Source organism: Rhinichthys klamathensis, unplaced genomic scaffold (genome assembly GCF_029890125.1).
Source record: "Rhinichthys klamathensis goyatoka isolate OS25496 unplaced genomic scaffold, OSU_Roscu_1.1 h1tg000362l_1, whole genome shotgun sequence".
NCBI lineage: Eukaryota > Metazoa > Chordata > Actinopteri > Cypriniformes > Leuciscidae > Rhinichthys > Rhinichthys klamathensis.
Genome location: NW_026606871.1, coordinates 955001 through 971262, shown reverse-complemented (window position 1 = coordinate 971262; position 16262 = coordinate 955001). Strand labels below are relative to the sequence as shown.

The 16262-nt window shown below is 38.2% G+C and overlaps 1 protein-coding gene across 1 annotated transcript in view; it reads left to right on the top strand.

Annotated features, from left to right (window-relative positions):
- The window catches only part of LOC130069344 (A disintegrin and metalloproteinase with thrombospondin motifs 7), a 100072-nt gene that overhangs the window by 69368 nt on the left and 14442 nt on the right, over positions 1-16262 (top strand). The window contains 10 exon segments of the mRNA XM_056233168.1: positions 829-949; positions 1083-1327; positions 3839-3986; positions 9041-9167; positions 9282-9495; positions 10727-12427; positions 13522-13674; positions 13774-13947; positions 14049-14195; positions 15885-16047. Coding sequence (XP_056089143.1) covers positions 829-949; positions 1083-1327; positions 3839-3986; positions 9041-9167; positions 9282-9495; positions 10727-12427; positions 13522-13674; positions 13774-13947; positions 14049-14195; positions 15885-16047 — 3193 coding nt within the window.

The following is a 16262-nucleotide window of genomic DNA, read 5'->3' as shown; positions in this document are numbered from 1 at the left end:
GAATGTTTTGGCATTTCAGTGAAACTGCCATCTTTGACGTTTTTGTCACAGCATAATTTGGCATGCACTCCCCTCAGCTTGGCAGCGTTGGTAAATCGTTCCCCAAAGCATCATTGACGTAGTGCTAGTTCCCTTTCGAAAGGGAACGTCTCAGGTTACGACTGTAACCTTTGTTCCCTGAGAACAGGAAAAACTGCGTCTTTCGCCATGCCTCGGGGATGCCTGCTGAACAGTCCCTTCAGACGATAAGTTGTTGACATATTCTCCAGACTTCCCTTATACTTCCGGGTCGCACTAGTACTGATGTCATAGGCTGTCGCCGGCCAATAGGATCGCCGTGATTAGATAAGCGTTTCAGACACTGGTTCACACGGAGGCGTTCCCCAAAGCGCCATCGACGCAGTGTCTCGTTCCCTGTTAGTAGGGAACAGAGGTTACAGTCGCAACCAGAGACGATTTGGACTGACATTCTGATTGAGGCTATAGATGGTGGATTCCTTTGACTTGGACAAGTAAGTAAACATTCGCAACCATCCAGTAGAGCTGGACGATTAATCGCTAAAAGATAGCAATCTAATTCAGATCTAATTCAGATCTGTGGCGCCGCTGCTGACCTTACGACACTGATGTCTACAGTAGCGTTCAAAACAGAGAAAATCACTTTTTGAACCTAATTTTTCCAGAATCGTACCATCCAGAATAACCTAACAACCGCCTAGCAACACCCTGGCAACCACTCAGAACACCCAATCATTATAACAAACAACATGGAGGATGCACTTGTTAAAATTAAATGTTTTTTTTATCTTTTATATGATCGTGTCACAGTACATAGGCTGTGATTATGTAATCGACTCGAATGCCGTTGAGGATCAATGTGGGGTTTGCCATGGAAATGGATCTACATGTGAGACAGTGAGAAAGACCTTTGAGGACAGCGAAGGGCTCGGTTTGTAAAATGAGTTTCTGTTTATATTTTACTGAAAGTAGCATTCATGTCATAAATATAACATTACACATTTGTTTTCTTTCTGCTTCATTTGTTTGAATAAACTGAGGTTGTTGTTTTTTTTGTCTCCCAGGCTATGTAGACATAGGCCTTATTCCGGAAGGAGCACGGGACATCCGTATTGAGGAAGTCGCAGAGGCTGAGAACTACTTGGCATTACGCAGTAATGACCCTGATAAATATTTCCTGAACGGTGGATGGACGATCCAGTGGAATGGCGAGTATAAGGCAGCAGGAACAGTATTCACTTACGAAAGGACCGGGCAGCTGGAAAATATATCTTCCCCCGGACCGACCATGGAGCCGGTGTGGATTCAGGTACTAACTTCCATGCATTTGAACAGAATCTAGTATGTCATGTTTGGGGGCTTTGTTTTCAGAAGCACCTGCTAAAGTGTTCTGCTAAACTAGGTCACAGTGTAGTGAATTGATGCCTGAAATGTGGTTTACAGTTTAAATAGAGGCCTAAAATGGTAAACATAATTTAACATCTCACATTTGTTGCATGGCATGGAAAGGTATACAGACAACTACTTATACGATAAAGAGACTGTATTATCCAGGGAAACATTTACAGCTTCATAACAGACAACTGCAAATTTCTCCTAACACAGAGCCTTATCTGCTTATGTAAAGACTTCTGGAAAAAATGTACTCATTTTATTATTCAGTTATTATTGTTTTTTTGGTTGTACTTTATTTTACAGTATGTGCGCTTACAGCTTTCTTACCTAAGAAAGTACTGGGAAATATAATGTAACTACATGGGTTAAGGTTAGGTTTAGTAGGTTCAGGGTTAGTACTTAGTTATTAACCAGTTATTGCAATTACTATCATGAGTACATAGTATGTACATGGGGAACAGGACTGTAAAATAAAGTGCTATCGTTTTTTTTTGATAAATGCGTAGTTCATTGTATCTCCATCAACCGTAAATAAAGTAGTCAACATTTGAAGTGGATCAAAACCTTAATTTTGAACACTACCCGTTCTTGTCTTAAGACAACTTTGATGAACTTTTTTGATCCACTTCAAATGTTGACTACTGTATTTGAACTGAGAAAACAGAATGGTTTTATCTGACTGGCAAAGTGAAATCAATGGATTTGCATCAAATTCTACTCAGCGGGAAGTAGCTTTGTGATCTTTTTCAATAACAAAATATTAATATATGATTTTATTCCAGTCCTTGTTTAAAAAGCAAAATATATTTGAAAATTTAGTGGACTGATGATTGAACTTATTGCATAAAAGGCTTATTCCCATATTAATCATTAGCAGACAGAGTCTGATTATTAATAGAAAATGTGCATGCTTTTTTTATGTTGTAGTGCCAATAAAGTGAGGACGCCGTTTATTAGGGATTTAGGCTAGTATGTCTAGCAGAGAAGGGGCAATCTAGATAAAGGACTTCCTCCCACTGAGCGATTTAAGACCTTTGGCTCGAAGCCTTTGCGCGGGTGGGGAAAGAGGGATTTCTACAGCAGCAGGAGGCAGACAAATGAAATCTGGATCCATAGTAAAGTCCTCTTATCACTATCCATATTTTTAAATCCCATGTGGCTGAGAATAGCTTACAACCTCACATTTTTCTGTTTTACTCTCCTGCTGTCTCAGTGTGTTCACACTTGTAGTTTGGTTGTCTTTGGTCTTTCAAACCAAAAAAAGTCCTGGTTCGCTTACCTCGAGATAAAACCTAAACCTAAAGATCGAAAAAAAAAAAGCTTTTATGACATATATTTTGCGATGGAACTTACCGAACATCCAAAAGAATCCTGTGTGCTGGACTAAATGTGAATGTGTGTACATATGATGGTATTTTTACCAGCTGAGAACTCTTGAGGAGCTTATAATATGTGTAACGGAGTTAAAACAGCGCCAGGAATCCCTCCGACACGCAAAAATGAAGTTCTGCTGCGAGGAGACGCGGTTCTGACGCTTGTACCGAACTGTAACTGTGCAAATTGAAATTGAAAATACGTCCAATTGAAACGTGTACATTTTGCAAAAACTCCCATATATCGCAAAAAAGTTTTTACACTCGCATAAGGAAGTTTTTTAGGAAATTCGAAAAAGGAATATTTCACAAAACTGCAATGGAAACAGTTTTTTTTACAGGTCACCTGACGTACGTTAAAGTCGATCATTCTTTAAAGATGACGCTGTATGTTTAGACAGAAGACGAGACAGAGTTCTTTATTAAACTCCTAAAAGACAAAAATATTACGGGAATACTGGATTCTTAACCACAAAGAAGTGCCACAATTTATCAAGACCTTGAAGCAAATAAGATCCACTTGTTTGTTGCGCACCAGGGTTCAGATGGCAGCGTTCACACTTATTCTAATGAACCGCATTAACAGAGCAATCGCACCAACCAAACATGCCAAGTGTGAACACACCCTAAATTACTGTATATGTCTGTTCATATGTAAAAAAAAAAAAAAAATCTTGCACCACTTAAATTAATAAGATTTCACTTAAAATTTTCAAACAACTGTCTCTGGTCTCAACACAAAAATATGTAAAAATGTACATTAGGACTGGCAACTGCCTCACAATTAATTCAAACAGTCATGATTCAGTAAGCTGCAATGTGTCACGATGTGGACCGATTTAAATTATACTATATCTGATATTGCATACTTTCAAAAAGTGTACTATATTCGGACGGAGGGACAGACAATACAGTAGAATCGTAATATATATATTATATATATATTTATGGGCATTGTCCTAGATTCTAGGTCTGAGATTTGTGTGTTTTTCACATGATTTGTGTGTTCTTGTGTCAAGATTTCTCTTTAATCTGCCCTCAATGTTCTCCAGCTGCTTTTTCAGGAGTCGAATCCAGGGGTGAGGTACGAGTACACCATAAGCAGAGACACTGTAGTCGATTCCAACAACGGCACTGCTGTCTCTTATTTCCAGTGGATTTATGGGAGTTGGACGGAGTGCAGCGCCACATGTGGAACTGGTAAGGAGTCGTCTTGTTGTACACTTTCACTTTTAACTTTTGCCCATGCTCAAGTTGAGCCAATCCTGACGGATCTGCTAAACCACTCTATGTGTATTTACTTACCCTGTTACAGTTTCATATTATACTGAAAAGAGCAGAAAATAGCTGAGTTGATCTGTTGCTCACTCTGGCTCTATTGCTCGGCTTCAGCTATAAATTAGCTCTCTCTGGCACATATTGCTTTCTCAATAATTGCAGACAGACAGCGAACAGTCCCGAATTAAACTTTATAGGAAACAGACTTTGGACAAGCTGATGCTCATATATAATGTTGTGAAAATATCCCAGCTCAAGCAAGCTTCAATAAATTAGAAATAAGACTTAATAAGGGTATAACATGGTCTTGTAAGGTGCGGTCACATTTACTGTAGTGAAATCCAGTCATTTCAACCTACACGATAGGGAGTTTTGTGTGAGGGTGAAAAAGTTCCTCATGTAGATTTTAGGGGTTAAACAGATCGTAGTTGATCCATGATCCGTACGGACCAGGCCATACGGTTCGGCACGCATGTGATTCGTGGATTAATTCCAAAGGTTAACCATCATAGAGGGAAAGTTCATCATTTGCACGTGTTTTGTCTTGTCAATTTAGTACCCGCGCGTTGTTATCTGTGCGCACACTCAGAGAGGCACGTTTCGTGCAAACACGGAATTGATACTTCTTTCACATCTCCTTTCCCTTGAACGGACAAATACACACGAAATGATGTCAAAATATATGTCTTGTCATGTCTTAAGTGAACAGTTGAAAAAGAAATCTGATGTGTACCATTATATTGGATACGTGCATTTGGACTTAAAGTGACAGAAGCCTAATTAACCTGCAGCTGTCTGTGTCAATAATGTTGGTCAAACAACATTACATTTCTGTACCTGAACACTACAGTTAGACTTTAATTTGTAACTGTTATATTGTATTATTACATTAATAACTTCTGATCTGATCCGTTGAACCACTAGCAGATATCTATTGTCTTTCAAATTATGTCCTTTCACAATTTTCAGCAACAAATCTTTAGACTTGTTCTCTAAATACCATTAAACATTCTCTGAATTCGTGATTAAAGTGTGTCTAATTTGACCCTGGGTATTTTTTTGGTCAGCTGGCGGGTTAATCTGCTAAGAATTTCCAGTTAATGATGTTGAAAGCCTTTTGAAATCTGCCGCTGTTGTTATGAATGTATTTAGGAGCCATGCAGGAAGAAATACTGTCCTCAATGTTTAAGAAAGTACATTTGAAGAAGTTCTTACAGTGTCGTTCATACTCCGTTAAACAAATGGCTATATGATAATCAAAATGTAATTATGATAAACATCCTGAGAGTTTTTACAAGCTCTTTTTACAAAAATCTTTTCCTCATTCCTCATATGTGACCCTCACTGCTTATGTAAGGATGACTAAAAAGAACAACTACTACTTCTAACTTTGCTGCATATTTTGTTCTTTGTATCTCAGAGACCAATATTTAATCTGAAAAATGTACCATTTAATGTACCATGTAACATTTTTGTATTTGACAAGGCAGCTGAAATCACAGGCTTAAGGATTTGCATGCAATTGCACTCTGTGGGAAGCAGAGCTTTTTTTTTTTGGTAAATGTATCGTTTAAATTATGTATTCATAAGGATCAAAACTGGGATTAAAGTTTTATGTACAACTCTTTTCATTTAGAGATAGAAAAGTACAAGCAAGTGGATGGGTTTTGTTGAGATAATGACAGAGTTTGTAGAAATTATTTAGAGAAGCTGGTAGTTATGAAGCTGAACCACAACACATTTATTTGTTAATCGTTTCATTTAGTTTTGCTAATAGAAAGAGGTTTGTATACTGAGGTGTTTTGGTGGAAAATTAGGAAGTAAAATGTACACAGAAACAAGAGTTTGAATTATTAGACTGAATATCTCGTCCTTTGTATACTTGAGGTTCCAGAAACCAGGGTCTCTGATAGAGTTTCTTAAAAAGGTTTTATAATTTTAATATGTCCCTTGAGGTTCACTTACGATGTTAATAAAGTTTTTTGCACGATAAAAAAACAAATATATATGCGGAAAATGATTATTTTCAATCTTCATTCTCACCCTGAAATGATCTGTTTTTAGGTCGCGGCTCCTTTAAGGCTGTCAGTAAACGGTCACTATTATGATTGGCTAACATCATTGGATAGGAAACAGTATCAACACCCACTCGCTATTGAAAACATTATCCATATAAAACCGTCATTTACAGACAAAGCATTATTAAGCATGTGGAGTACGTCAGAAACTGAACGCACGTCTGTTTACTGTATCAGTGTAGACAGCAGCGTCAGTCATTATAATGGCTTCTATTCGTTTTGTATTTGTATTTGTCAGTGTAGGCAAATGTCTGCCATTAAGCGACTGAATGCCAGGGGGCGGAGCCTATAGTGCATTCATGATGTAAAACTATTGGTTGATGTCTTGCTCTGGGGGCGGGCATATGCAAATATATTTGCCTGTGTGATGTCACAGATCCCGAAATATCAAAATGAGCCATTTTTGGGGATTTTTTTTTTTAATGAGGAGAACGTTTTAAGCTATGAAACTTGCAAGATGTTTTTAATGGTGCAAAGACCTCTTATATGTCAAAAGATCAAGGAAAATTTGATGTATTTTGTCATGAGTCATGACCCCTTTAAAGTCAATGCAATGCTGCTGTATATTTTACTACTTTACTTAAAGTGACTCCTCTTGAAATTAAAGTACATTTTATTGATTCTCGTTAATTATGATCAGTGGATAGTTTCACATGAAATGCCATTTGTTTGTCTTTAGCTAAATGTGTTCTTTGTAACATGTATTTATTTTCATATTTTGCTTTTGGCCATCAACAGCTCTCTGTTAAAGGTTATTGCACAGCACACATAGTTTTTTAATTAACATTAATTTGTAATAAAATATGAAAATGAAGTAGAATATTACAAAAAAATGTGTCCATATCTACCCCAAGAGCACCATTCTCGATAGTTCTGAAGAGTTAGAGTGAATATGATCATATTTAGATGCAATTAACCGCTGCTCATCTTTAATTTGACTGAAGTGCTCAAACAAATGGCATCATTTAATTGGTCTGGCACAGCAGGTAAATCAATTATTCTATATCATAACAGCGGAATTAAAGCTTTGTCGGTCCAAACTCAAATTAAGGGTTCCCAGTACATCAAATAATGTTTTAAAATGAGCTGAGCTAAGCATTTATGTTCAGATTTAAAAAAAAATTATGTTATGAACTGAAGTGACTGCTTTTAATCTAATTAATTACATGATGTGCCGATTATTAACTAAATTAATTGCGAATTAATCGCATCAATTTTGGCTTAGAAATTACTCCCAAATGATTTAAAGCCATGGGACGGTGTAGTCACCAGTTGGCCAGTAAAAAATGTTTTATTCTAATAATGCAATGTTGTGAAAACATGAAGGTGACCGACGCTCAGTTGACAGGCCAGTGCTACATCATCACGACAAATTCAGCCTTTCCAATGTAAATATTACTATATCATATGATATAAACATGAGACAAAAACCCATATTGGGCATTTTTGCCCCCATATCTTGAATTTTTGTGGCATTTTAACTGTATTCTAATAGGCTTGATCGTGCAGTCAGTAATTGTCCTGCATCATGTTCGTAACTAAACTGCATGCAGTGTAAAGGGCCTTTCACACTGAACACGATTAAGGATTATCGTTATTTTTTCCATAATTAATCCACCAAATTAACATGTTAAATCGACAGCCCTAATGTGGGATTCTGTTGAAAAATAAAACATAAAAAGTATCTTGAGTTTAACATGAATCTGTAGTTGAACATATGACATTGTATACATGGAGATCAGGTCCTTTGTGACACCGTGTCTTTTGGGGGTCACACCAATCAGTGCAGACTGACACATGGGCCCCGGGGCCCTTTAGCCCATCTGTTTGAGGGTTCATCTGATTACATTCTTCAAACACCTGTGAAGGACTGTGGGTCCCTTCATCTCTCTATTGGAAACTTTGCTTCTCAAAGCGGTCAAATAAAGGTCGAGACCAGCCCGAGGATGAGGAGAGTACTCAAGAAGAGCGATCCCTCCTCCTTTTGGAGTCAATTCAATTCCTAAGGTAGAATAGTAATAGAGTAATGAAGGTGGTAAGTATCAGAGGCCATGAATTTGCTGCCATCTCTGGTTTTGAACTACAGAATATCTGAGCTCAAGATGTTCCTAAATTCATTCCCAGAGGAAAATAGGATGATCAGAAAATGTTCAAACCACAGAAAGATTATAGGCTGGTGCACGTGTTCGTAAAGGCAAACCGAATTATTATTAAATAAAATGCTTTTCTCTAAATGCCAGCCAAATTATAATGTCATGCAGACAAATTTTTCAGTTTAGTGTTGGGGGAATTTCACAAAAAGATAAGCAGAAGAGAGAGTGAAATGCCACTAACACTACATTTTATTGCCATTTTCCCCCTAATTTGATCATATTTTTATAATAATATTATGAAATTATGATATGTTTACCCCTATTGGCTAATTGATCATGGAAAGTATATAAATTAACAAACTTTTGACAAAATTTTATGAAAATTAGGTAACATTAGTTAGTTAACCTGAGATAACAATGAACAATACTTAAAGTATTTAATAATCGTAGTTCATGTGAATCTCAACATTTACTAATCCATTTGTAGGATCGAAATTTGTATCTGTTAAAATACAAAATAAAAAAAGTTGAAAAATAAAGTGTTACCGACCCTAATAAGTGATCCAATAAATAAACTGTATTTACATTTTCGGTAACATTTATTTATGTGATTTATTTTGTGCTTATTTATTAATTTGAGCTTTTTTTCCCTATGAAGATGGGCAGACTGTGGTACAGTTGTCAACTTTCTCTGTTGAAATGCCAGAAGATTCTATAATTTACCATTTTCTGTGATGTTAAGTGCATACTTGTGTGCATGAGCAAACGTACCTTTTTCTAAACAACAGCTTCTTTTTTTTTTCAGGTGTGCAAAGGCAAGTTGTACACTGTGTGGAGAGAACATCTGGGATCGTTGAGGAGCATTACTGTGATCAGTCTACTAGGCCTGATGACAAGCAAACTACCTGTAATAAGGGCTCATGTCCAGCCATGTGAGTTTTACTGAACCGCCCTGTGCTTTACTCACCCATCAGCAGCAGCACGCTTGATGGCTTTTAAGTGCAGTAAGATTGCAGTAAATTCCTGTGATGTTTCTTTGTCATCAGATGGTGGGTTGGAGAGTGGCAGAAGTGCTCATCTAGCTGTGGGGACATGGGGCTTAGGAAGAGAACAGTGCTGTGTATTCGGAGCCTAGGGCTGGATGAGCAACAAGCGCTTCAGCCCACTGAATGTCAACACTTGCCTAAGCCTGAGTCAATCGTCCCGTGTAACACACGCGTGTCCTGTCCTGCTGACTGGACTTCAGGAAGCTGGTCAGAGGTGAGCCGGCTTTATACGTACAAAGTTCTGTCGTGAAACTCTAGATGGCGCAGGCTGATCGGTCCTTAACTCAACCTGCTTGCAATCACATCATTCTCTCTAGGGCACAGCTGATTGGTCCTGCTGTTTCAGTAGCCAATGAGCTCGCTGCTCAACCTTCAAATATCGGTCAGCATTTGCTGTAGCAGTTGCAGCGCGCTTTCAGAAACCCTCCACCTTCCCCAGCTCCACCTGTATAGATCTGCTATGGGTAATTCATGTACACTGTATTGTACAGCAGCAGCATGTCTTACTTGCTCACAGCAGCGTGTTGTGTGTGTACAGCAAAAAAGTATCATACCTATTCCGCCAAGACCAAACATATCAACATTGTCATAACACTGAGAGTTGTCATGATTGAAATGTGATTATGACATTCTTAAAGAGTACAGAATGATCTGTGAAGAAAGGTTTTACTGAGATTGTCAGCGCAGCCTTGTAGCATTATAGCAGCGATTATGTATATATATTTAAGAAAAATGTGCATGTATATACTGTATATACATTTATACATAATTGATATTATATATACATATAAATATTGTATATATAAATAACACATTTTTCTTAAATATATACATGCATATGTGTGTATTTATATATACAAAATAATTATACACAGTACACACACATATATTATGTAAACACAAACTTTTATTTTGGATTAATCGTTTCCCAGCACTAATATATATATATATATATATATATATATATATATATATATATATATATATATATATATATATAATATGATCTGTGCATTAATAAAAAAATAAAAATAAAAATAAAAATTTCTGATTAATATTAAATCAAAAATTAAGGTTTGAACCAAACTATGGATTTGAGTAGATTTGACTGTAACAAGTATCCTTTTTTTCCACATGCTATCAGATCTATCTCTATACCACAGTACTACTTCATCACATTATATGAACTGAGGGGAACATTAATCTTCACAATAATGCTGTCAATACTACAAACACTATACATGCTTTATGACTACTCCCTACTTTCCCATAAGACGAGCTTCAGATTGTGTTTCATGGGATAAAACTGCACAAAGGCGACGCTTTTATACTCTTTTGACTCATTGATATACAGAACGCTCCCACTTGCTATTTCATTTTTATTTTTAAATCGATGTGAGACCGTGTTCTGACTTGACAGCTCTTACTGTCTGTTTCTTCCTCAGTGCTCAGTGAGCTGTGCAGATGGTTTCCGCATACGTGACGTGACCTGCAGCTGGAATACTGGTGTAGACTGTGATCCGAAAGCCAAGCCTAATTCAACCATGCCATGCTATGCTAAGGACTGCCCCATAAACTCGGACAACTTTGGCAACGACTGGTCCGGAAGTGGAGCGTCCAGCAAAGAATTTTTCAATGAGATAAAAGCTATACCTCATGACAGTCTTACTCTAAATCAGCCCAGGGGCAATGTTGACCTCAATGACATTATAGAAGATGATTTCTCACATTACAGTCATATTGAAAAGTCCTCTGAAAATTCTATTGTGAAAAATCTTCAAGTTGATGATTTTTACTATGACTATAATTTTATAAAATTCCATGAGGATCTATCGTATGACCTTAATAAAGATGAAAAGGATATGTTTGATAACTCAGGAATAAAACATGGAGACGTTTATCTGGCAGGGACAGATGTCCCCGCAACTACCTCTTCGCCATCCACCACTGCAAACCAAAACAGTCCCACCACTATTCGCTTTGACAGCATTACAAGCAAGGGTTCTGAAGGTCATGGGCCTCAAAAGAAAGACGTACTGGATGAAAATAATGATGAGCTATTTGCTGAGGACTATTTTCTGCCTGTCATTACAACAACTGAACCATCCTCTGTAGCTACCAGGTTGTTTAACAAATTGAAGGCATCAGACTTTGATATTGGCTTGAGTCAGGACATCAGCATTACAAGGAAACCTCCGTCCACTGCAGATGTGTCCCCTCAGGACAAGCTCACATTATCATATGAAACTGTGCCAAACATCTTTTTAACTCCTGAAACGCATGTAAGTTTGAATGGAAATTCAAATAACCACGACGAATACAAAGGCAATCAAAAAGATAAAACCAAAATGCCAGTAACTGAAGATGAGAATGAAGGGGAGTTTGGTGAAGATGTTCCTGTGGGTGAAAGTGACTGGGAAAGCTTTCAACCTCAGCATAGCACTCAAAATTATGAACCAAAAAGGAACAGACATGTTTATAATCCCACTACTCAATTACAAAGGATTACGACCTCGCCGACAGTCTCACTGAGTGCAACTTCTCACCCAATGGATCTTCTAAGCAGTGCTCCCAGTAATGACTTAGTTTTCACTGACCCAACAACTAAAACGAAGGCTAGTGAACCATGGCCCGCTGTAAGAGAGTTTACTACGACCTCAGATAGCCTTTCTCAAGAGTCTGCTCCTTCTCTAACTTCCTCTATCCCAGCCAAACATTACAGTAGCATGACCTCAGCAGCTGGAACAACAGCTCTACCTCCTACAGAAACGGAAAGTGACTTTGAGCCCCCACTCTTCACTCCGACTGAGATTCCTGACACTACAATTGCAGCAGAACCTCACAGTTGGTATTTAGGAACCATTGCAACAACTAAGACAAACGGGCCTAGAATAGAGCCTTGGGGAACTCCGATCCCCTTACCTCGCTGGACAGAGATTGGTAACAATGAGATTATTATTTCCCGAACGCTTAGACCTACTGGGCTGAACCCGACTCTCTCTACTCCTACTGAGCAGCCATCTCAGGACATTAGCATTGAGCATTCAGTGCATTCTTCTAGCCCTATGATGCCCACTGGACTGGTCATGTCTTCCCTTTCCCCATCGGCCTCCCCTGCACACTGGAAAAAAGCTAACTGGAGTGCTGTGAGTAGCTAATTATGCATTCCTCACATTCTCTAGATATGGAACCAGCATGGGCTGAGAAACAGCAGTCAGCCACCATGATCAAAAGTCCTTGAATTATGCTGACACCACAGTTTACGGTTTCAAAACAAACATAACTTTGTCTTTCAGGTAATGAGATTTTTCATGTTATTTTAGCACCAAAAATGGATATAAAAGATCAAGTGGTACAGCTATCCATCCTTAAAGTCAGACAGTAGCCATGTTTCCATCCACCCATTTTTTATGTGAATTTTGGGATATTGCATTAAAAAAACGCTGGATGGAAATGCCAAGATGTGCATAAATAAAATAAAAATTTGTATAAAAAATCTTTTTCTTCCGATAAGAAGACATGCGCATAAACTATAGTGGAAATACATTTACGCATCAAGGAAATAAATTCCTTGATGCGCATTAAAAAAAGGTCATGGTCTTTGCACAATGAGACGGTATAACTGGACAAACCAGCAGACCGATCTCGTTACACAGCATCTGAAATGTTACTTTGGTCATTTTGAAATGCCTGAGCCGAAGTCTGGTGTCAGAGTGTTCAGTATAATTCCCTCCCAGAACTTTCTCACACAACTGGATTCTCAAACAACAGGCATTTGCCTCCGGAAGCAAGATAACATGACCGCATTTATTGCGCTTCGTCTGCATGTTCTGAGGCACAAGTAATTTATTGTATTTTCTTAGTAATAATTGGCAGCAGTTTATCAGGAAGTTATCATTTTGTTCTCTTCAAGTCACTGGATGGAAACTGTGCTATTTTTGCTAATGTTTTATGTGATCGCCCAATTTTGTGTGCAAGTTAAATTCATAACTTTGGATGGAAACATGTGTACGCCAGGTTTCATAACCTGAAAATCAAAGGGATGATATATTAATAAGAATGTTGTTGAGTTGTTGAAGCCCATAACCTCTAATGTTTAAAGTAACTCTAAAATTTGATTAGGTAGTTAATAAAAATGTTGATCCAGGAATGGGTCTTGGATAAATTACTTTAAGCAGGGTTGCATGCCTGTTTCAGTGTCAACCGATACTTCAATACTACAAATGATTTTGTATGGTAGTGCTCCACAAGTTGTGGGCTTGGTGCCATCTGGAGATCAGTGTCCTGCAGCACTGGTGAAGAATCAGACTGTGATTTAGCCACTAGGCCAGTGCCAGCGCGCCGCTGCTACCTTCGACCCTGCTCTGCATGGAAAATTGGAGAGTGGACTAAAGTAAGTCCACATGCATGCAGCCAAACCTAATAAAATCAATGAATTTCCAGTGACTGATAAAACAATGGAAGTTTCTACCCCTGATTTCTATTTTGGCAGTGCTCGAAAAACTGTGGTGTAGGAGTGAAGGTTCGAGAGATTCAGTGTTACGACGCACGAGATCAAAGGTTGCTGAGGCCGTTTCATTGCCAGGCCACCTCCCCAAGACCTCCTGTCCGAATTCCCTGTAACATCCACAGCTGTTTAGATTGGTACACCTCCTCTTGGGGGCAGGTAAAGAGGTTTCCGTTCTGTAGCTGGTCTCCCCTCCTTAGCTCTTTGGTTCTGTTTCCTTATCTTCACTCTACTCTCTTCATCTCCATCTATGTCTACAGTGTTCAGAGCTGTGTGGAGTTGGGGAGCAACAGAGGCTGGTCACTTGCCCTGAAACTGGGAAATGTGATGACGACGGGCAGCCCAGCTACATCCAGACTTGCAACATCCATCCATGCAACCAGTGGATTACTGGATCCTGGGGTCAGGTGAGTGTCATACATCTCTTGAGGAAGCATTTCATTTTTACAAGTCGTCAGGTTTAACAGTGTGTCTCTACACTAGATAACATTTGATGCATCTAAAGGTGTGAACCAAATAGCCCACATAATCAGAATTAGAGGGACACCATTTGCTGGGTTCTGTTCAGTATCTCTGATGTTTTTATTGAAAAACATTAAAACCAAAAACATCTGTTTGGTTACATAAGCGCAGAACAGTGAGCGAACAATACACCATAAAACTAGAAGACAGCAAAGAAGAAGAAAGTGAGAACAAACCTTGTTACATCTCATGACTGATTTGAATGTAAAAGTGAAGATTGGAGAACAAGAATACTACCCTTAAAATACTACCCCACAATCACTTGTAGATCCCCAACCACCCAGAACTTTGGCCAGTATATTTATTATGTATTAGAAGGAATAAAAAAATAAAAAAAAAAGATTTACAAGCAAACATTTCTTTGAAAAGACATAAAGATTAATTTCTGTTGTGGCTATTTCTGAAAATGTAATTTTCTTCCACTATTTGGGATATTGCCAGGTTGATTCATGTGTAATTTTCTCTCATTCGGTTTTTCTTTTCAGATTTTCAAAGATAAAGAAATGTAATGGACTATTCACAGTGTGTGCAGAATGTCAAGCTTAAATGTAGGAAGTAACAGAATTGGACAATCAGTGAAGTCAAATGCACCCACATGAACTCAAGTGTGGGTATCTGCAAGTTAGAGTAATAGGCATAAACAAAGGTAGGGATGTGCCGAAAGGCCTTTACAATTGGTCGTGAAAGCTGCCTGTTAGGAGTGTGTGGTAGGGGTTGAATGACAACAACACTATGTTGCTGTCTGGGACTCGGGAGTGTTCTTATGATAAAATATTGAAGTCTTTCAAACTTTGTGCATCGCCTTTTTAATTCTACGGGTCAGAGAGACTGGTCATGTAACACTGTTTTCATGCACTAAAATAATCCATTTATAATTGGATTGGTGGCTCAATCGGACTGAAAAGCCTTCACGTAAACATCTCAATCGATCCGAATTCAGCTCAATCTGAATGATATTTAAATTGGATTGAAAGGTGTGGCGTAGACCTGAATTTAAAAAAAGCATGTAAACGCTTTCATCCGACTGTTTTCTTGACTGTCCGATCTTTCACACATGCACACTGCCGTCATGATTATGCTCACATATGTTTTATGCCATACAAACGTGCATATGTTTATTCGAATCTCATGTCTTACGAACTTGTCAGTAGATTGCTAAAAAAGCTCTTCTGACATAATTGTCAGCTTTTTTTTTAGATGTGTCATAAGGCAAAAATGACAATTATACTCATGGTATCTCTGGTGACATTATAGCAATATATATATTATATGTGAATCGGACTGCAACATTTAGGGTTCATGTAAACAGAACTTTCAGAAACTTTGGATTGGATTCATTCTGATTGATGAAAATTAGTCACATGTAAACACGTCTACTGAAAATGGAAAAAAAACTGAATGAAAATGATAGGATATGACCCCTTTGAAGACAGTCATATGTTGTCAAAACTTTGCATTTGGTTGTTGATCAGAGCCATCTGATGGAAGATTATTAAAGGCCGGTTGGCCCAGAATGGGTGGATTGTAGAAACCGTACTGGGTGTTTAACAGGCTTGTCTATTGTGTGTTGGCAGTGCTCGGTGTCCTGCGGAGGAGGCGTTCAGCAGCGATTGGTCAAATGTGTCAACACTAAGGCCGAGCTTGAGGATGAAAATGAGCATGTGGATTGTGATCATGAACCTCGACCAAAGAACACAAAGAAGTGTAACGTTCACGACTGTGACAGCGCCCCCTCTGGTGAGTAGAGCTTTGTGTGCCAGAGACAATGTATACATGCATACTGAGAAATTCAGGGTGCACTTTCATTTTATTTTTAAAGTGCCCCATTAAGCTTCTTTGGATATTACCTCTCATTCAGTGTGTAATACTGATGTTTGAGAACATAAAAGGTCTGCAAAGTTTCAAAGATCAGAGCGCACGATAAATGGAGTTATTGTCTCCAAAAAAGAAAG